This window comes from Notolabrus celidotus, chromosome 15 (genome assembly GCF_009762535.1).
Source record: "Notolabrus celidotus isolate fNotCel1 chromosome 15, fNotCel1.pri, whole genome shotgun sequence".
NCBI lineage: Eukaryota > Metazoa > Chordata > Actinopteri > Labriformes > Labridae > Notolabrus > Notolabrus celidotus.
Window position 1 is genome coordinate 6,754,906 of NC_048286.1, and position 22,259 is coordinate 6,777,164.

The 22,259-nt window shown below is 42.2% G+C and overlaps 1 protein-coding gene across 2 annotated transcripts in view; it reads right to left on the reverse strand.

The window, feature by feature from the left end:
* Window positions 1-22,259, reverse strand: part of LOC117827302 (nuclear receptor coactivator 2-like) — an 83,774-nt gene that overhangs the window by 6,310 nt on the left and 55,205 nt on the right. The window contains exons 6-22 of one of the 2 annotated variants that reach the window (XM_034703842.1): window positions 20,669-20,846; window positions 19,057-19,245; window positions 17,559-17,660; window positions 15,649-15,789; window positions 15,075-15,222; window positions 12,114-13,359; window positions 8,118-8,409; window positions 7,773-7,997; window positions 7,297-7,494; window positions 7,102-7,210; window positions 6,836-7,004; window positions 6,297-6,620; window positions 3,329-3,406; window positions 2,361-2,610; window positions 1,508-1,742; window positions 1,254-1,416; window positions 900-968 (exon numbers count right to left, since the gene is read on the reverse strand). In XM_034703842.1, the coding sequence (XP_034559733.1) occupies window positions 900-968; window positions 1,254-1,416; window positions 1,508-1,742; window positions 2,361-2,610; window positions 3,329-3,406; window positions 6,297-6,620; window positions 6,836-7,004; window positions 7,102-7,210; window positions 7,297-7,494; window positions 7,773-7,997; window positions 8,118-8,409; window positions 12,114-13,359; window positions 15,075-15,222; window positions 15,649-15,789; window positions 17,559-17,660; window positions 19,057-19,245; window positions 20,669-20,846 (4,116 nt within the window). Of the gene's footprint in view, window positions 1-899; window positions 969-1,253; window positions 1,417-1,507; window positions 1,743-2,186; window positions 2,611-3,328; window positions 3,407-6,296; window positions 6,621-6,835; window positions 7,005-7,101; window positions 7,211-7,296; window positions 7,495-7,772; window positions 7,998-8,117; window positions 8,410-12,113; window positions 13,360-15,074; window positions 15,223-15,648; window positions 15,790-17,558; window positions 17,661-19,056; window positions 19,246-20,668; window positions 20,847-22,259 lie in introns of both variants that reach the window. The other variant, XM_034703841.1, reaches the window with a different exon arrangement.

Sequence of the window (22,259 nt, forward strand, 5' to 3'; positions counted from 1 at the left end):
TCATCAGTTTCACTACATCATGTGTGGGCAAATCAACGAGTTATAAGAAAGGGGATGAGCCTTTAACTAACAGAAACAAGAAATCAAGCAAAACATTGTAAATTAAACCATTTGAATAAACAAGAACAGAGTTTTATTTTGATTTATTGATAACCTCTGTTTTTGTTTATTCAAATGGTTTAATTTACAATTTCTTGCTTGATTTCTTGTTTCCATTAGTTAAAGGCTCATCAAAGGCAGCAGTTACAGGCATCAAAAACAACAATAGTCATCTTGTTGCTGATTGTCTTGTTTGCTTTTGAATGTCATAAAGAGGCGTCACTTTTAATTTCTGTGTTTATAAAGCTTTAAAGAAATGAAATGTCCTTCAAACATCTGAGCTAAAAAAGATGAACTGTAATAGATTGTAAACAAAGTAGTAGTAGTAGTCGGGTGAGGTGGCAGGTTGTAGACTATACACTAAGAAATAATTGGGACCTGAAATTGAGCCTTGAGGAGCACCAAATTCACAATCATGTATGGATAACTGTAACTGTAATTAACTTCCCTCTATGTGTGGTAAATTTTTTTTGGAGACATTTTGAACCAAACTTTTTCAGAAATGTGTTTCATCAGCAAAAACTAGCATCATGGACAACAAAACAGCTATGCGGACTAGTGCATGTGCCTTGCTAACCGCGAATTTCGAGCGTTATAACCTTTTACTCTCACACAGTGCTGCTCTCTCTTCCAAGTGTGGTCATTTCTAGCACAAAAAAAACAGGATGGATGGCACCATTGGGGCTAATTTCCTCTTTTTTTTTTACACAGTATATTTTAGAATACAATGGAACCTTTAAATTAAATCAAATGTCACAGCATGTAAGGTAATGTGTACAAGACAAGAATCTTTTACTCACAGAATTGGCTTCACCATCTTGTGTCAACATGTCAATTTCTGCAAGCTGCCCCAGGATGCTGTCACAAACCTGGAAGATTATAATGATGAAGACATGACGGAAAAGTTAATACAAGTGCACCTCAATTATTATAATAGCATGACAGAGTTCTATTTTGCCATCAATTACTGTAGAAAGTGAAAATGTAATATTATCTAGTCTCATAAGGCATAAATATAAATGTTTTAAATGTTTTTCCACTTCAGTTTTTATAATTATGGCCTACAGCTAAAAAAAACTATATTTCCATCTGACATATCTATGCACTGACATTAATAGCAGGTGGTTTCCAAGCTTGTCTAAAACTGTGCTCACCTGCTCTGAGTTCATGGAGTTCATGGAGCTCATCTGTGCTGACATCTGGTTCATGTTGCCACCATTACTGCCCATGACTCCCAGGTTCATGTTGTTGTTGCTGCTGTACATTCCTCCATTAGGCTGTGCTGAGTACTGAGACTGGGACTGCTGAGGGTACACACTAGAAGAGAAATCAGAGATTAAGATAATAGCTTCAAATAGACTCAAATCATTTTCACGTAACATTGAGTGACAGGTTCATCTGCTGTTACCTGTTGCTGGTGGAGATGTTGGCAGGTTGGGGCCATCCGTTGTGGTCGGTGCCCTGCTGGTAGCCCGGTGCTCCTGCCTGGTTGGAACCCTGGGATTGGGGTTGGCCCTGGGTGTGCTGCAGCATGGGGCTTTGGCCTTGCCCCATCCTTGGGGACAGCATCGGGCTCTGAGGGGTCGTAGCCCCACATGGAAAGCCTGATACTGGGTCTTGGTGTTGCTGTTGTTGGCTCATTCCTGCAGATTTGAGCAGAAAGGTCATAAGATACATGGATGAAAGGTCATAAGATACATGGATGGTATGATAACAAGCAAATTCTGACCCAAGCTATTGCACAAAGATATTTTGTCCACTCAATATGAAAAACAAAGCTTTAAACACTAACAGAGCACAGATAAAGTCGACAAGTAAGAGGAAAAATACGTTTTTTGTTCTATAGTGCCATCACCAAACAACTACTGCACACAGTGTTACAACATGTAGTCTCCTGATTGGTTAATGATGAGGTTAAAATCAAGGACAGTGTTCATCTAAGTGTAGAAGTTGAAGAGCAGATGCAGCGTTGATGGCCTCAAGATATCAGAGATGATTGTTTTTAATTACCACAGGAGGAAAAAGCGAATACACCAGCCATGAAGCACACACTGCTGCAATGCCGTTACTGTGCTCTAATCAAATACCTGAACTGCTGAACTGGTAGGCACTGTGCTGTGTTGGTGGACTCATAACCCCGCTGTACTGCCCGCCTACATTTCCCATCATGCCCTGGCTAGCCAGGTGATGGCTAGGGGAGAGGGGGGAGGAGAAGGGGCTGGTGGAGCTGGGATGAGGAGGAGGAGAAGGCAGGCCGGTACCGTAGCTGGAGGCCGGGTAGGGGAACTGCTGCGGGTTTCCTTGAGGGAGCCGCGGGTTGGTGCCACCCATGGGCATCGGTGTCGGAGCGGCGCCCCCGCTGGGCATGTTAGGGGGCATGTTGATGCCCTGAGTCCGCATCATCATGGCACGCTGCTGGTGCACGTGTTGTTGCTGCTGTTGGCGTTGGCGTAGGTGGTTGCTGAGGTACTCGCGCTGACGCTGAGCTAGCATCTGGGCATTGAGGGTTCCCTGGAAGAAGAAGCAGAGAAGTTCAGAAGTCTTTTTTTACATTTTCTTTTTTCTTTGTTGTTTATTTTGATACTTTGATCCTTTTAAATGCTTTCATTTATTCTACTGCTTTTATCTTTTGAAGCCTTTTCTCTCACTGTTCCTATATCTCTTAAATGCTTTGGTTTCATTCTATTGCTCTAATCTCTTAGTTACTTCAATCTCATTCAATTTCTTCAATCTCATTCTGTTGCTCTGATCTCATTCTTTTGCTTTGATCTCATGCTATCGCTATGATCACTTCTATTGCGCTGATCTCAAAGTTGCTTTGATCTCATTCCTTTTCTTTGAACTCATTCTATTGCTTTTATCTTATTCTATTGCTCTGATCATACTCTATTACTTTAATCTCATTATAATGTTCTAATCTCTTAGTGGCTTCAATCTCATTCAATTTCTTTGATCTCATTCTATTGATTTGATCTTGTTCTATTGCTTTGATTTAATGTATTGCTGCAATCTCTTCCTATTGCTTTGATCCCACTCTATTGTTCTGATCTCTTAGTCCCTACAATTTCATTAAATTTCTTTGATCTCATTCCATTGGTTTGATCTAATTGTAATGCTCTAATCCTCTTTATTGTTTTTGATGGTTGATATTTGAAAGGTATTTGAGGAGGAGCTAAAGGCACTGAGAAAGGGTTCATTCATACAGGAATATTGTCATTCATAGACTGACCTGGTTTGGTACATTAGACCTGAGAGGTAGATTCATATTCGACACTCCGCCCATCTGGTTCACCATTGGCTGACGGTTCTGTGTAGAGGAGATATGAGTACTACTTTAATCTCAATGTAAAACTTTGATTAATGCGGTGTTACCATAAATCAATCTTATTCATGTTCCACAACTTTACCCAACATCATATCTGTATCAGGACTGTGAGTGAGTGCTGCCTTATACTAGACCTATATTTTTGACATGCTGATTTCAGGTCTGTCTGATTTCTGGTTGCAAATATTGTACATCAAAAATTGCATGGAAGATATTTCAATCTACATTTCAAGCATACTGTTGAGACAACAAAGCCCTCATTTGCAGATGTCAGGGGTTTATTTTAAGTTTTCCTCCAGACTGTAACACTCACACTGACAGAAACCTTCACATAGAGGTGCAAAAGTCGTGTCTCACATCTGAACCAGCTGCTAAATCCTCATCTGTCTAAATATGCCTGCTGTTTTCTTAAACCTCCACCAGGTGGCAGTCTAGACTTTGACATTTTGGTATTAAGCATCAAGCAGTGAATCAAACATAAATGTGTAGTTACAAAGTTTTAAAGTGAGAATTTAATCCACAATATCTAAAAATAAAATAAAGCACTTCCTTTCAATGACAAACATATGACTATAATAAAAAGTCAAACATTAAGACACTGTGCGTACAATCATAAGCCTGAACATGATGGGGGGAAAAGGCAGACTGTGTATGTGTAGTCTGTGAATCATCCTCACGAGCTAGTGTTCAGCTTTAGGAGTGTACAAGTACATAACATGTGTGTTCATTGTTAAGTGTCCCAGCAGCAGGTAATGATGATGAAGGCAGGAAGCTGAAACGTATTTTTTTCCTCTGAGGCTGCTGCAGTTTAGACTCAGTGAACCCTGTTAGCACCAGTGTTGTGGTGCTTATGTCTAGGACTCGGACTTGATTCCTGATTTTCAATTTCTCAATTTCCACTCAAACACTGGACCCTGATAGGTTATTTAGTCTGGAGCACTGGCTGACACGTGTGTTCATCCGCACACCCGTTCTCGTGTCGTCTTGTTCAGTAACAGTCTCTACCAGGGTGCTTTAAAAGAGGGGCGAGAGGTTGTGAGTTTTGCTTTGGAAGATTTTACAGCAAATGCAAACAAGCACCCAGAAAAGTCAGTGAGATGCTTAAGTTTGCCCACTTGGACAGTTGATATTGTTGCTATTAGCAAATTGCTAGGATACGGTAGCCGCTAAAGTGACTCAAGCTCTGGGTTCAAGACATTTGGTACATCAAAAGTCTGCTCTTTTTAACGGCAGGTGTGCTGCAGTTGCATTTGAGTTTATTAGACACTTGCATCAATCCCAGTAAGAGAGGAGTGAATTAGCAGCGCTGCAACTTTGTTGATAAATTAGGATGAAACATGGAAACATGCAAGTGACATCAAAGACTGGGGCTGTTTTCAAAACCGCCTACTATACTAGCAGTACGTACTGATTTGGCCAAAATTCAGTATGTAGTAAGTGAAAAAGAGCGAAATCTGCAGTATGCCAAAACCATAGACTGTATAAAATATGGACGTAGTATCTGTGACGTCACCCATCTGTTCCCGAGAGCTGTTTTGAAGCAAATCGACGGCAGCAGCCATATTGACGTAGTGTGAGCCTCTTAGCCAATGGCTGTGTGTTCCCGACCGGGAGTCACGTCAGTCATGTCCTTATTTGGGCAAAACTTGTAATCTTAATATCTTCTTAATCGTCACGTTAGAAAAAATTCACCCCCCGTACAGTGTGTGCCATTAGAGAGATTAGCTTAGATTAGATTAGTAGGGCCAAGACGTTTTTTTGAACCAGGCTGTAAACATGTTTATTAATGCTGCAAAGATCGTCTTTTTCCCATTCATATCTATGTGGTTTCCGGTGTTTCTGCAGCCAGCCTCAAGCGGATTTTCGATGTATTGCAGTTTATAGCACTTCCGCATTGGCTTCATCATTTGAGACCGGAGTTTGCCGCTTGGCCAAAACTCCCCGGATGTTGTACTGATCCGTGGAAAATTTCTCAGTATGCATCGGACCAGTCTGCCTCACATACTGTTTCCCACAATGCACAGCGCTCGTTCCGCTTTTTCTTTTTTCTTCTCTTTTTGACGGGGGGAACTCAGTTTTTATATGCTGTGAAAATTATTAAATTCCGTATAAACCACTTCTTAACTTTTTACATCATAAGTGATGCTAAACAAGCAGTTTCACTATCAGCTTGGCCGTTCTTTACTTCTGCTTTCTGAAACCGGAAATCCAGTGACGTCTGGCCCAGCATACTGCAAAACAGATCGAACTGAACAGTCATACTACAGACTAAATTCATACGCAGTGCCTACTGCCTACTACATTAGTAAGTAGTATGTAGCAGGCCGTTTCGAAAACCAGCCTATATCTAAAAAGCTGACGTAGCACTTTACATTCAGAGCAAATCCCAAAGTGCCACAAGACACATCATTAAAACAGCAAAGGTAAAAACAAGGTTAAAAACAGACAATAACAAGGAATGCCCTCGCTGCAAAAGAAGCCAGATTCTATGGGAGTCTATCAGAAGATAACTGAACTTCTTGGTTCCTTTATTACCACAGTAACCCTTCTCTTAAAGCGTTTATGGTCTCAATTAATAGCTTTGAGTCCTCTTCAGGACAACACAATGTTCTTTTAGTGCTTTATGCTCCATTTTGAGGAAACAGTCAGAGCAGGGTCGCTTCAGGTTAGGACTACCTGTGATTTTGAGGATGCCATCGCAGTGACCTGGAAATGCCTCGTTTAGTGTTAGCTTGTACTGTAAGACAGTCTCAGGAGTCAACTGTACACTTAAAGAGCAGTTTTTCAGTGGCCAGGATGTTAATATCAATATGTTGGCTGTGGCAGCACAACACGGTGAGAGGACTGGTGGTAAATATTTGCTGCCACCTACCAGCTGGGCCTGGAGCCTGTGCTGCAGCTGGAGCCTCAGGTTGTTGGGCTGAGGTGGCACTCCTGGATTCGGCCCCCCTGGTCTCATCCCAGCCGGTCTGGGCCCCACACTTCCAGGCATCCTCATCATAGGTGGGTAACCAGCAGGCGGCATCCTCTGAGGTCCCATGTGGCCACCCATGGAGGGGCCGTGGAAACCAGCATCAGGAGGCATGCTGCTGTATCCGGACTGGCCGCTGTAGTGTTGCTGACTGTACAGGAGAGGCTTCATGGAGGCTGAGGGGTCTGAAGAGCCCAGGTACTGCTCCTGCTCTGACATAGGGCCCTATAGGGTGGAAAGACAAGATTTGAGGGACAGGAATTAAATAAGCTTCACCGTTTGCATATTTACGTTATTCAGACCTTCATTGGGACACTGGAGCACACTAACCTCCAAGTTGTTTTTTTTAATGGCCTTAATCTCTTACTTTCCACATGGACCCCCCAATATGGGTCCAACATGACTCACAAACACATTGCTTGGAGTTTGGAGCAGCTCACCTGCCCAGCCAGCGTTGGGATTCCCAGCATCTTGTCGATCTCCTCCAGACCCTCAAAGTCCTTCAGCACCGAGCACAGCTGGTTCAGGAGTGCTCCTTCATCCGGCGGCCCCTCAGGTCCTGAGCTGCAGCAACCCATCCCGTCTCCTTGGGGAACCCCGTATGGTGGCCTGGAAGGATATTGGTGTCATAGTTATATGAGATTCAAGGGTCCACATAAGTGTGTGAACCTTAATGTTTACGCTCTCTGATGGAATGAAGCCACACCTGCTTTGGTTTCCATAATGATCCATAGCCATCATTCTGTCTGGCCATGGTGCAGTCTGATTGGGTGGAACTTGTTGCTGAGGGTAGGTTGGGTTGGCCATCTCCATCTCTGAAGGGAATAAAAAACAATCTCAGGTTTTAAAGTGAGCTGATGTTGGTTTATCTGTTTCTTGTGCTCTTGTCTCTTCTTCTCACCGTTGCTCATCATCTGCATGTTGACCATGGCTCTGGATCCATGAGGGCCTCTCGTGGGCATGACAGTGTTTATATTGGGAACCATGCGACCTGGCCCAACACCCTGGCCCATCATCTGCCCTGCACTGCCTCCAAGGGGCCCCTGGTGACCCCAGCCTTGCTGCATTGGGCCCCGCATTGACCCGTTACTCAGCATACCTGATTTAGAAAGAACAGAAATAGCCAGATTTGAGGATTTTAACTAACAACATGATGTTTCCTAAATACAGAGACTATGTAATTGTGGTCCCCCGGATATAACACTTTGTCTGCATTAAATAAAGCTAAAGAAAAAAAGCTCCTAATGTGCTGCACAGACTTTTTCACACAGGAGAACATTTAAATATCAGCCATGTACTCGCTCTGAAAGCTGAAGCTAATTTAAAGCATTTCTGTTTTCAACTGCAATGACAAAAGTATTAATTATCTCCGCTGACCTGGATTGGCCATCCCCGCCTGGTTTGCCATGCCTGCATGGGTTCCCATCATGCCTTGCTGCTGCTGGTGGTGCTGCTGCAATAAGGAGTAGGGGGCGTTGTTTCTGTGCTGAGGAGGGAACGGTCTGCCAGCGTTGGGATTGGGGCCGATACTGCCGTCCAGAGACGTGCTCCTGACTGGAGGAGCAGCTCGACCCGGTTGGCCTGGCCTGGCGCTGTTAAAGCCTGATACAGAGAAGGAAAGAGTCCTTTTAATATTCATTTTATCTAACATATTCTGAGACAGAGTTATAAGGACAGTTTCCATGTGTATCATACAGATAATACAGATTTGTCCAGACATACTTGCAGGACCCAGAGGGGGGAAAGCTCTGTGCTGGATGGGGGGGCTGCTGCTGCTGCTGCTGCTGCTGGCGCCGTCTGTCATCTGCAGGATGTTGCTGATGACGGTCTGTTTGTCTGCAGAGGAGCCAGGTGGCAAAGAGGAAGAGGAGGACGAAGTGGAGGAGGCTGGTCTTCTGACTGGTGGCTGGGGCCCATACAGTGGCGGCTGCTGCTGCTGCTGTTGCTGCTGCTGCTGCTGCTGCTGCTGGCCGCCACTCTGCAGGTCATCCAGCAGGTCCTCCAACTCACTGGTCTGAGATCAGCAAGAAGAAGAAACAGGATTAGAAGGAAATGAAGTGCATGACATGATAAACTCATCTGGTGCAAACTATTGCAGAAATGTGAGTTTTTTTTACAGTTAATATGACTTCATCATTTTGGGACAGGGTCAAGTTCCGTCTGGGTTCAGTCATAAACTTTAATATCATTTCCAAAAAAAGGTCAGTATAAATTAGGAACTTGTAACTGGAGTTCAAAGACTAAAAACCTGGCATTTGGCTGCTCTTTTTACACCAACTTTCTTCTGGGTATGCTGCTGTATATTCTAAAATGTGTAAAACATAGTTCCATCCTGTTGGGCCTTTATCCATCACATACAATTCCCCTCACTATGTGTTTCTACCTTCCATGTCATCTTTGATTGGAAGGTCCCAATAATGGTATTTCATCTGTTAGCAACGTGCCTTACTTGTCTTCTAAGCAAGGTATGAATTCAGTCGCAAGATAAACCCCCATCACAAACTCTGTAGAGGATCTGCATCCTGTCAGTTTCTAACTTCAGTATCCACAGTGGCTGCCTGAATGCTGTCTCAGGAGGGAGGGTGCAGACCACTGCAGACCACTGCAGACGAATGCAGAGGCGGAAAAACACCAAAACAAATTTGGTGAGCCCTCCAGAAGAACCCCAAAACATGACATGACATATATGATCCAGAATCTGATCGCGAACAGGAGAAGGCAGCATTCTCTAGGGGTACATTAAATTTGGGTGTAATTCCAACCTTCTTTTTTTTCCTCGTGTGCAACTTTAGATGGTCGGCCCTCGTTGTTGAAGCAGTCTGAGATGAATGTGTTAGCACTAACAGACAAATTAACACCAACTGTACACTATCAGTCAATAGTTTGGACACACCTTCTCACTCATTGTTTTAATTATTTTTGACATTGTAGTTTAATACTGAAGACATCAAAACTATGAAATATTATGGTTTTGCCATAATCTGGATTACAAAAGTAGTCAAATAGGGCTATCCATTGTGTACTAACCCTACCTCTGAACAACACAACTGATGGTCTCAAACACATTAAGAAGGCAAGTCATTCTACAAATGAACTCTTGACAAGGCTCATGTTAATTAGAAACCATTCCAGGAGACCACTTCATGAAGCAGACTGAGAGAATACCAAGAGTGTGCAAAGCTGTCATGAAGGAAAAAGGGGGCTACTTTACAGAATCTAAAATATAAAACATATTCTGCTTTGTTTAACACTTTTTTGTTCATTAAATAATTCCATATGTGTTCTTTCATAGTTTTGAGGTATTCAGTATTAATCTACTGTGTTTACAATAATTAAAATAAATACAAACCATTGACTGAGAAGGTGTTTCCAAACTTTTGACTGGTAGTGTTGATAACGTGTTTTGAAAATAATCAGCAAACACAGTTCTCTTTGGTCTATTAGTAGTGGAACAGAATATGGACACTTGTGTTGTTTTTTGCAGCCAATAACAGAGCAGATGGTGTATATGACTCCAACCTCTGACATCTACATGTCTATACATGTCTTTCATTATATGGGACGTTCTAAGAACAAGTGGGACCTTCATATTCGCAGAAAATATTCTATTTTACTGATGGGATAACCTTGTTTAAGCTTGTGTTTGGAGTAGTTTAAGAGGGTAGGATTTTATGCTGGTGATACAACAGTTGGTGTGACAATGAATGCTTTCAGAAATGAAGACTTTAAGCGGATCAAAAGGATTCAGACAAGTTTCTACAAAGAAACATTGTCATCCCTCTGAAAGTTGATATATCATATATGCATTAAATGTATAATGGGGTATTTTTTTGTCTGTTGTTGTTATAAAAGCAGACATGCACAAACAGAATGCATGGGAAAGATGAAGTGCTATGAATTGCAAAATCAAAAATCAAACCAAAAATGTAAAAAAAAATGTTTAGACCACAATAACATGACATCTGAAATTCATTTCTGATGACAACTTCGGAAAAAAACAGAAACCCCTTCAGTATCACAGTGTAATTCAAACCACAACACACACACACACACACACACACACACACCCACACACACACACACACCCACACACACACACACACACACACACACACACACACACACACACACACACACACTGACACACCCACCCGCTGACAGCATTGGTTTCCTCCGGCCGTTTGGCTGATGAATAGAGGAGGAGCTAAAAATAAACTGCCGGCACTAATGAGGTCATGTGTGATGTACAGTAAGACACAGTCACAGCTCTGTTTAGCCACAGTGTATATGCACACACACAGACAGCGAACACAGCATGCCCACATCAAGGGCAGAATCTCAGACACAGGTGTGAGGACATTTCTCCCTACCTATCCAAAGTCCAGTATTCGATTGGCAGATGAAGGAGCAAAGATGAAGCTAAGGTTTAGCTTCCTATGTGTTTGTTTTTGCAGTGTCTCTATTTTGAATACATCCAATGTTTTTTCTGTTGTGCCTCTAAAAGCTATATGTTGGTCAGTATGTAAATTAATCAAATCAAAGTGCCAGCTTTGCATCCCCTCAGCTGAGTCCTACTCTGACCCTCTGTCCCAAATGTACATCGGCAGGCAAAGCAGAATCCGACATCATGTTTAAGCATGATATTGTTCTTTGAACCGACATTTTCAACTCATTTTAATCAATAGTGATCCAAGTACGTCATTAGCCTGTCTAACATGCTGAAAGGTTGGTTATCAGGAGCAAAGAGTTCACTGATTGTATTACTTTTTATCTTTGGCGGGTCGCTGCAGTATTTCTTAGCTTCATTTCTTGAAATGCACGTTTATATGTGTGATGTCAGTCCTGCGACATTACCTGCCAGGTTGCTTCTGTGCATGTCTTGGTTTCACCAGCTTGATATGTCAGGATGTGGAGGTGAGACAAGAAGTGATGTTGTTCATTCTACAGTATATAGAATTATTGGTTGAAGCTCGTTTTTCGTCTAAAATTGAATATGGAGCATAACCCCGGATCAGATGTACATTGAAGGCATCGTAATATTGCATTTGGTGTTTAAAATGTGTCTTATGTGTGAATCTTTGTATCTTGTTAAAGGTAATTGCTGTGGTGTGAGACTAATTTGAGACATGAGTCTTAGATGCAAAAAGTACTTGCATTTTCTCTCACTGTTGGTTTACTGCTTTGTTCTTTTCTACCTGTTCTGCTTCTTGTTTTTATAAATCTCAATAGCTTCATCCTCTGTCTAACAAACATCTCTAACTTCAGCTCCAGGAAGCGTCTCTTCCCAAAACCATCCAGGATGAAAACCTCTGAATGGTTACCTTCCTGCTGGCAGCAGCCTCCGCTGACCGGAGGACCTACTGTTGGTCCCACTTTGAAGCTCAGCTTCTTCCTGGAACTACCTTCAGCTTTGTCAGTGCACCTGCACTTTCAACAAAAACACCCAACACTTTGAACTAGTTACACTTAGACCGAGCAAGGAAGAAGGGGGAGAGTGACCGTGATAATTCTACAAACAGCACATTTCTTCATGTCTGTGTGCTGGATAATATAAAAAACCATCAGTCCAAACAGCCACGCGACCCAGATTACAGTTAAAACCAAAAAGAGGTAGGTAGGAAATCCATTCTAGAAACTGGAAAATAACCAAAAATAACCAAAAATAACAAGCAAATGACTTGTTCATCAGTCGTCAACATAACCACCATCGTCACTGACCTGGTCTGCCATGTTGAAACCTGGGTCCTGTTTCTCTGTCTTCACGTTGGACAGCTTCGGTCCATCACTGGGTTCCATCTTGATGGCTTTATCCAGGATGCCGTTATCATCCCGATCCAACAGGTAACGAAGCAACGCGTTGTCCTTCTTTTTGGGACTCCCAGGCTCCTGCTTTGCACAGAGTTCACCCAGGGCGGCCATGTTGTCCCCTGAAGACGACTCTGGACAAATGGGGTCTTTTCCAGTAGCCTCAGCTGTTAGCTTTGCCAATTCCACAGGTGAGGTGCTGTTCTGCAGTAACCTGTGTAGGATCTTGTGTTTCTCCTTTAGCGAGGTGGAGTGGTTGTTATGCCCAGCACCACCCATTCCCCCTAACCCTGCCAGCTGGTCTTTACAGTTCTGGTCATCCCCAAGAGAAGGTGGTGAGCCAGGATCAGATGGTTCTAGTTTGGTGGTGAGAAGCTGGAGTAGTTTAGTGTGCCCTTTTGTGTTCAGGAGGCGGTTTGAGGCGTCACCAAGGTCCTCCAGGCTCCCGTTACCTCCAAAGCTGTCAGGGTCATCGTCTTTCCCCTCCCCCTGCTCCCCCTCCTGGTTTTGGGGTGACAACAAGTCCTGCTGCTCCCCAAAAGCTCCAAATAAGTCAGCCTCCAAGCTTGAATTGTTCTTAGCCAGTTGGCTTCCAGCGCTGCTGCTTTGAAGAGGGCTCTGAAGGCCGCCTGGCTTTCCATCAGGTGAGTCAGGATGCCCTTCACCGGGTCCCTGGGAAACTCTGTGGCCCTGGCTGAGGGCCTGTAGAGCACTGAGGGAGTTAAACCCTTGGCTGTTTCCTGTGCTGCTGCACACGGACGCTGGCGAGGGGAGGCCGGCTGCTGGAGAGAAAGAACCAGATGGGTGTTGAGGGAGGTGGGGGCTGCTACAGCTGCTGCTGCTCGCCGCCATGCTGGGGCTCTGGCGGTGACGTGGAGACAACATGGCACCTTGGGCCCCCGAGGAGACACTGGGGCTCCCCTGGGCTGAAGGGCTGCCCAATTTAAGTGAGTGACTGTTTCCCTGAGGCGTGGACGACCGACTCGATACAGACCCGAAAGCTCGTCCCTGTGCTCCAGAGGCCGTGGTGGAGTGGTGGGTGTTGCTGGTGACATTGGCGTCAGGGGAAGGGGAGGGTCCACTCAAACTGGTCGGGGTCATTGGCTTGGTCATGCCTTGGCTGCCAGGTGTGTCTGCGCTTACACCCCCCATGTTCTCCCTGGAAAAAAGAAAACACAAAATTCATAATTTTCGCTGTATTTTATTATGTGGCGATATTTTACAGAAAAGATGCACATCAAGAAGCAGACAGACTTTAAGCTGTTTGAGCCATGGGATACATTGGACACATAGATGCATCTTCTCTTTGAAAGAGGTGATACGGTGTCCATGATTTCAAAAAAGAATGTCAAATTTTGAATCATGAGACCACAGGAAAGTTTTCCACTTCCCCTTAATCCATCTCAAATGGGCTTGGACCCAGAGAAGTTGCCATCATTACTTGATCATGTGTATAGTTGGGTTTAGTATAGTATAGTTATATGGTTTTCTCTTTGCATGGTTCAGTTTTAACTTACATTTGAGGATGCAGCAACAAACTACATTCACAGGCAATGGTTTTTGGAAGTGATTTTGAGCCCATGCAGTGATTTCCACTACAGAGTCATATCTGTTTTTAATGCAGTACAGAGATTTATCCGGATTCTCTGAATCTTAATGATATTATGTACTGTAGATGATGAAACCACAAAGTCTTTGCAAATTTATGTCAAGGAATGTTACTCTGAAATTGTTCCAACCCTTGTCATGTTGTCTTTGCACTATTTTCATTTAAATATAGGATTGACATGATTTGCAAACCATATGTTTATAGCAAAACTTTCCATAGAGTCCCAAATTCATTTAAATTGGGGTAGTATTTGTAGTGCTGGAATTTTTGGGGATTTGATCAGAAAGTACACTATGGAGATTTTACATAACTTCATTTCTTTCAGCTTCAATCAGTCCTGTCATAAGCAGAGATCACTTCTGTCACAGTGTATACAGTTGAGAAAACAAAGTTGTAACACAGTAAGAGCTTTTAACACCAGAGCGGCTTCGGCCCCATACCAAACAAACAAAGCTCTGATTGTGCTGAGTGAGTGCTGGAGCGATAATTTTCAATGTGAAACTTGTGGAAGTAAAAAGAGCGAGTTCTTGCCATTGATCCCTGAATACTCTGGGTAACAGGCCTGGCATTGTTTTCTGATCGCTGTCCAATTCCTAACTCTGAATGGTCATACCAAAGGCTGGACGCTGGTTGTGTTGCAGTTGCTCCCAGTGATCGGAGGGGGGAAGGGACTGAGGTTTTGTGTACTGGACTGACTGGTAGCGCTTGTGTCAGTTTTGCTCCACACATACAGCGGCGGGGTTATAGAAAGCTCTTTGTTCTTAATGCAAACCGCTGTTTCTCCCCTCTTTGTCTGAATCAAGAGAAAACCACAAACACTGGGAGCCGACATGTGATGGAGAACACTAAAGATTTGATCTCTAAATTACAGAAATTAATTTGATTCAATTTGCTCAAAGCTAAAGCTTTCTCAATTAATGAAAAGCAAGTATTCACAGAGGTTGGTTGGGGTAATTTTATGATTTTAAGAGGTCAAGAGTCATATCAATATTTCAAATGTTGACTTTTAAAAAAAATGCATTTCAAGGATTGACACCCTGTCTCAGATTTGGGTCGGTGCGGTAATTTAATTTAGCCTGGAGCTCCTTATTTGCTGTTCACTAGAAAACTAAAGAGCATCTCTTTTTGAATGAAACAATATTCCTAAAGTATTCCAGCTACTTCAGGGAAACTCATGTTTTATCAACTAGCATGGATCTTAAGCTGAGCATGAAGACTGAACATTTGCAGCAAAGCAGAGATGGTAGAAAGAACAAGGTCTGTACCTCTGCAGGATGTGCAGGGACATGTAGAGTTGTGGCTCATTGGTGGCTGGAGATCTGACCAGCTTGCTCTTGGTGTGAGCTGAGACGATGGTGCCGTCTGTAAGGGTGAATCTGTACAGAGGGCTGAGTGCGTGGCCATTCCTCATCACTGTAAAGAGACAGACATAGACAGAAAATTACCCAAACCTTTAAAAAAACAAAAAAAATCATAATTGACAGCCTTTGAGCTGGTGCTGCTTAATCCAGACAGAGTTATCATTTTGAATCATGGAAAAAAATCTTTATTTGACTTCCTAGAGAGCTAAAGTGGTGCTTAATATCCTAAACACTTCCAGCATGGATTAAGTAGATTATCCTCTCCGCTGCTTCCTGAAAGAAACCTAAAGTCCAAAAGAAACATCAACAAATCCACATTTAACCTTAAAAAGGACCCCCTAATAATAGGAAATAATAAAACTGTGGAGTAAGAACAGACTTCTGTATCAAATATAAGACAATAAGGTTGAAGAGTCCTCCATGAGGTTTATCTGTTCAGGTACAGACTGTAAGATAAGCTCTGAGCTGTCTTAATCACCTTCTTGCTGGTGTTTCTTGGCAAAGGACATCTCCCCTTCATTCTGCAGGTGAAATCTCTGAATAGACTTCCTGACCAGGTCCTCCCAGCCCGGCTTCATGGACGCTCGGAGCAGGCTTGTATCAAGAGACGTGATCTTACCTGGAAAGGCAACAATAACAGATTAATGCAGTGTTTTTAGATGTTTACAAGTAATGGAACACTTGAGTAACTACACACTGTTTTCACTGCCACCAGTCTTGTGGGATGCATTTACTTACACATGCAAAGCTTTTAGAGAAGTCATAGAGCTTACAACTTGCTGGAAAATCTTTGAGTACAGTTCTGATAATTGTACATTATACTTATTTAATCAGATGTTGAAATAAATCTCTACAGATTGGCACAACCAAGCAACAAAACGCCCAGAACTGGAAAATGAAGCCAAAACCTGCAATTCCTTGATTGGACCCCAATACTCCAAACTTGACAGCAGAATTTAACTTTTACAGCCTGGTACAAAAAACAGTTCTGGTCTCTATAGCCTCCTTCTTTATTCATAAAACTGTATAGGAACCAAGCTTTTTTAATAACTCATCCATTTTCTGAAAGCTGGTGGTAGTAGCTCTGCTAACCTTAGCCCCACTCTGCAAACCATTTTGATATAATTTGCACATACTCTGGAATCCTGTGTTTCGCCATGTAAAATAAATTGTTTCAATTTTGTCTATTTTATGATTGTTTTCTTACCTTTAAACTCGGGATGTCAACAATTAATTGAGTATCAGTAAATTGATTGTTAAGAAATTACTCAAACACATTTTTTTGTTTTGATTTTCTATCACGTGGATCAAACATCATGTGGTCTCATATTTGTTTCAGCTATCAGAGGGTGTTTTAAGTTTAAAGCATGTTTCGATGTGAATCAGCTGACTGAAGGTGTTGCACACAGCGGAGACACTCAGCTGAGGGCTGCGACTGAGTGACAGGTCTCCACTAGCGCTTTTTTTCTCTGCCGCCAGACTGATTATGACCCGGTTGTGCTCCTGGCTGACACTTGACCACGTAGGCACATGCTTATTTTTCTCAATAAGAACGAGTAGACAGACAACTGGACACTGTGAGTCTGAAATATGTTTCTGTTCAGTTCCCTTGTTGAAGTCTGAGCCTTCACTTTTATGACTGTATGCCTGCAGAGATTATGAGCCTGCTCCACACGTTGATATTCAGCGTGTTTAACGTTTTGAACACCTCAATACAATCCGTAGCTATTCAATACTGTCAGTTATATACATTTTATCATGAAGGAAAATTTGATTCAGGGGAAAAAATGCATTTGGCATTGTTTTTGACATGGAAAACATTTACGTGTTTTTTTTTGATGATTAATTGATAATTGATTGTTAACATTTCCAAAGATCAATCATGGAAAATACTTGAAATTTGCATCCCTACTTTAAACTAAAGAGCTGGTAAGACTTCAAAAATCCATTTAAACGACTAGGAAAATAGTCATTTAAGAACATGCCTAATATGACATTGGGATTTTCAGATTCTACAGTTCTATCAACTTGTGCCCAAAGGATGCAAAACTTTTAAGGACATAAACAAACCTTTCTTTTTCTTTATTACCATAAGGCAACACAACACCATTTCACTGTGGAGGACTTGGAGGATATAATCAATCAGTACTGCTACAAGTACACCCAACCCGGTGACCCAGCCAGAAGGCTGGAGAACTCATCCACCAACACACATGACTGGATCACCACCCATATACAGGCCAGTCTGTATTTCCAATCCATCAATGATAAAGACAGTGCTCATCCAACGAGATGCGTCACAGCAGCTCCGCCTACTTCTCAAATAGTCTATGGGCTACATTCCATCACATGACTTATCAACAGTAGATTAAGCCCCAGTAGTTGTACCTTGAAGGTCCTGACGGGTGGTGAAGCTCTCGTAAGCTGGCATCACAGGTCTCTCTTTGACGGGCACTCTCCTCGCCACACAGATCAGACATGACTGGAAGTCTGCATGATTGGAAAAGTTAGGAAATGGGTTAGAGTAATTATTTACAACATATAAGAATTATCATTCAAACTGCTTCTTTTCCTTTGGTTGCGAGTCCATTCTGTGTGTGAATGAGTGTGTCAATCACTAAGATAACTTATACTTTAAAGAGTTCACTTGGTGTTCGCAAAATTGCAAAAACAATGCAATGCCCTAATATCAGACCAGTCCTTTTTTGTTCATTGGACCCTGACAGCACGAGACAGTTAGGACTCTTAGGGAGAGAGAGGGGATGACATGCAGCACAGGGCTCAGGACTGAAATATACCTGGCCCTGTTAACGGGACTCATCCCTCGAGGTAGACTGCAGAGGTCCTTCAACATTAAACAGGAAGTTGTCAGTGATGATGAACTGACCAGCTGTTATGTGCTAGAACTGGTCTGAGCAACTCAGACTCTTGTTGATGCCCGGTTTTTATGTTTTTGAATGAGAGCAATTACAAATCGGCAACTGTGAATGCGGCCCAAAACAATGGGTTTTGAGACACAACATGATGAAGATGGCAGAGTCATTAGGAAATGGAAATTGCTTCTATCAGCAGCATCAAACTGGCTGTAATGGCTGCAATCAAATGACTCCCACAATCTGCTTGGAATCCGTTGTCCAAGGTAAAGATGTATGTGCACAGGTGTATCTCTGTGGTGATCATTTCTGTATTTTTCAGACACTGAACTCAGTCTGAGCTTGTCTGGGGATGAACCAAGGATTTGTCATAAAGTATAACAATGAGGAATAACAAAATTTCGGTACCTTTGAGTCATTATCTGTGTGACCCAGGTTTACAGACACATGAAATACTCCTTCACATAGACCTTAACCAGCTTCACCCTCTCAGTCACATCTGGAGTTTAATCACCAGCACAAACTTCAACCGGCAACCCTCCATCTGTCCACCAGACATCGTCCTCATGTCAGAGAGATTGGCACATTATCTGGTTGTCAGACATCTAAAATTAGAGTGCCAGACAGACTTTTCCCTGGTGTGTGCGTGTGATGAGATAAGATGGGAGGATGACAAAGTGCCACGCACTAATTAGTCCCTCACGGTGGATAGGAGGAAAAATAGAGAGGAGTGGTGATGAAAAGGAGGACAAGGCACGAGAGACTGGGGAAAGTAGGGATGGAAGAGTGATGGGAAATGACAGAAAGTCAAGTTAAGGATGGACAGGCAGAGAGAGAGAGAAGGAGAACACGTAGAAGAGGAATGGCAGAATTAGGAAAAGAAAGTCAGAGGAACAAAAAGAGAGACGTAGAAGTAACAAAAGAGGGGCCTTAACAAATGGAAAAGTGTAAAACTTAAAGGTGACATATTACGGAAACACAAAGATGAAGCAAAATACTTAAAAATGTCCCACCTTCGCCCTCTTCCTTGATAGATTTGGGTTCAGACACAGCGAAACACTGCATGGTCTCGTATTTCTGCTGCGACGCGTCCTGCTGGTCAGACGCCGGCCGGGCTTCACTGTCAGCGTGAGGGTTGACCAACATACGACAGTTGAAGGTGTGGCTGTTCCTGTTGGACGAATCACCGCTGCGATGATTCACTGCAAGACAGAGGAAAACTCACTGTAACAAAATCCTGCCATCTTTTCATCACAGAACAACATGAAAATTGATCAAATATAATGTGGTGATTAGCTTTTCAATAGGTCATCCATATTTAAATAAAGAGACTTGTTTGCTAATGTTGTGAGGGGCTGGCAAAGACTTGCAAAAATGTATACAGCCTCTGTAGAGATATCAGTGTATAGATAAACAAATATTATTAACGCTACAAGCGTGAGGTAAAGGATTTTAACCTATAACCTGGCTGTGTTAAACACTCGATCCTGATTGGTCAAAACTCCATAACAAGGGTGATTTCTTCTCAAGGGCAAAAGCAACTCCAGGAAAACCTGATCACACTGGTATTATAAAAAAAAAAAAACAACGGAACATAAGAGTTTCAGCACATTTCACCTTTGCCTGTTGACACTGTGGCAAAATGTTAAAATGAATCACATCACTTAAAAAATCAAATGCAAAAGCTTGAAACCTTTAGGAGCATGTTTGATCTTGAATATCATTAGCACACTAAATTGGACCTTGAGAAGGAGCAGATTTCAGAGGGCAAACGATGCACAGTTCATGATGTTATTAGTGGCGGCAATCCGTATTTAGTGAATTACCCCCTCAGTGTTTAGCTAGCTGATCCCAGAAGCTGCACATATTATAGATAGATAGATAGATAGTTAGATAGATAGATAGATAGATAGATAGATAGATAGATAGATAGATAGATAGATAGATAGATAGATAGATAGATAGATAGATAGATAGATAGATAGATAGATATTTGTCCTTAATAAAGAAATGTGTTGTTATTATCAACAGAATTTAGCACAAAGCTAAATCCTTTACACTGATGTCTTATAAAATACTGAGCTAATTATCCAGCTACTCTGTTAGCTGTGTTTATTTCAAGGCCATCGTCTGGTGTACGTGGCATTTTGTGTTTAAGGTTTGTAATAAAACCAATGGAGTTCATTCACACTGATCTTGCACCTTAATGTCTCGATTTGTACGTAAGTTATCTAGACACGGATGTCTGTTGATGTAAAATTAGCATTCTATTAGCATTAGTTGCTTTGCTACAGGAAAATACTGGTTTGACGACAAGTTAATACTTTGTTCAGGTTATCTGAGGTGACTCATGCAGGAGGAAACTTTAAGTTCTCGTAAAACAGTTAGCAAAGTAATATTTAATTCTGTATATCCATCAGGAGCAGGAAGCTAGGTCGTGCACAAAAATTGTTGAACATGAGAGTGTTTAAAGCAGGACACTCGGGAAACCCAAGGTTACTGGTTATATTTTGTCATAATAAGGGAAGGAACACAACATTTGCAAAACAAAAATTTGATATTAAACTATCAGAAGTTCCCACATTTTTCCATTGATTAATTTCCGGCGTTTCTTACGTTTCTTACCCAGGCTCTTGGGCAGCAAGTTCTTGACAAACTCAGCGTGATCTCCAACATGCAGCACGCTGTACACGCTGGTGTTCATCAGCTCCTCCTGCTGACAGCGCAAATACTGGCTGACGTTCTCCGACACGAACACTATGTTGCCCTCCATGTTGACCACGAAAAAGAAGCCGTCCAGGGCCTGAGGGAGGAGCAGAGAGTTAGAGGGCAGCGGACACAGGGAAAGGAAGATGAATGAACAGTATGAGGGGAACAAAACGGCAGAGGAGGAAAATGTCGGGCAGAGCAAAGGGTGGAATGTGGATGTTTGGACGCAGTGGAAAGGAGGTAGACAAAATGAAAGGAAGGAGTAAAAATGAACAAAAAGTAGAGTGAGATTAGAAAGAGAAGCAGACCTTTAAAACCCAGAGGAGGGAAAGAAAAAAGTAAAAAGGTAAAAGGGATAAAGAGAAAGGCCGGATGTTAATTAAAGTTCATTTAAACTTTCCACCCAAAGCTGATTAGCTTTAATTAACGGATGTGAAAGCAAAAATTGAGCTGTTACTCATCCTAACTTCAGCCTTTCACACTGTAAAACTCAAATTTAACCATCACAGTACTCTAAACATGAGACACATTCACCTGAAAGGATACGTAGAATCTGCACAAGAGATGTACATACACCCAAAACACAGAAGATGTGCAGATCTGTAAAACCATGTTCACGCACACCTGCATGCAATGTTCCCTTTATAAATCATGATCCACCTGGGGAAATACACACATGGATGAGCCTCATATTCTGCCCTCTACAGCCCACATTCATTCATATAAGGTCAATGAAAGCACTGTGAGGAAAAAGGGATAGCTATAGATGTCGGTAGATCAGTGGTCCTTTACCGTGAATTATACAAAGACAGAACAAGAGAGGAAATAAACGTTGTGTGCACATACAACAGATGGATTTTCGTGATTGTGATGATGAGAGTCTGTTAATAAATGTATATACATTGTAATTAAATATGTAAAAGACATCAATGTATAACCTGATTTCAATTCTCCATCTTACCTACTGCACTGCAAACTTCTCCAGCTTGTTTTTGTTCATCACAGACTTTAAATGGAAAGTTGCGTACGCATCTTTTAAGCTCTTTTTTGTGCATATGCAACCAGCATAGAGATACTAACCTTACTTTAAGATGAAACATGCCAAAGATGAGGCCTGAATTGCTTGTTAAAAGTAATAATAGCATACAGTAAAATATACTTGTTAGGAGACTTCAAGACATTTTATTTGCTGCACTTGGGGTTATTTTTATTCATAAGAAGCAATTTCAGTTTGTTTTTTTGCTTCTAGTATGGTACATTCACACAACACTGAACATCAGGGGTAGCAATTTGGGGTTCAGTGTCTTGCTCAAGGACACTTCGGCACTGCCAGAGCTGGGATCGAACCGCCAACCATCCGATTGATGGTGGATGGTGATCGACTCTACCCTCTGAGCCACAGCCGCCCCAATATATTGCCGCCACAGTATATTGATATAAGATGTTACATCTTGATTTGTCACATAGTTATGGTAACAGTGTCTTAAAATATATTTTACCAGCACTT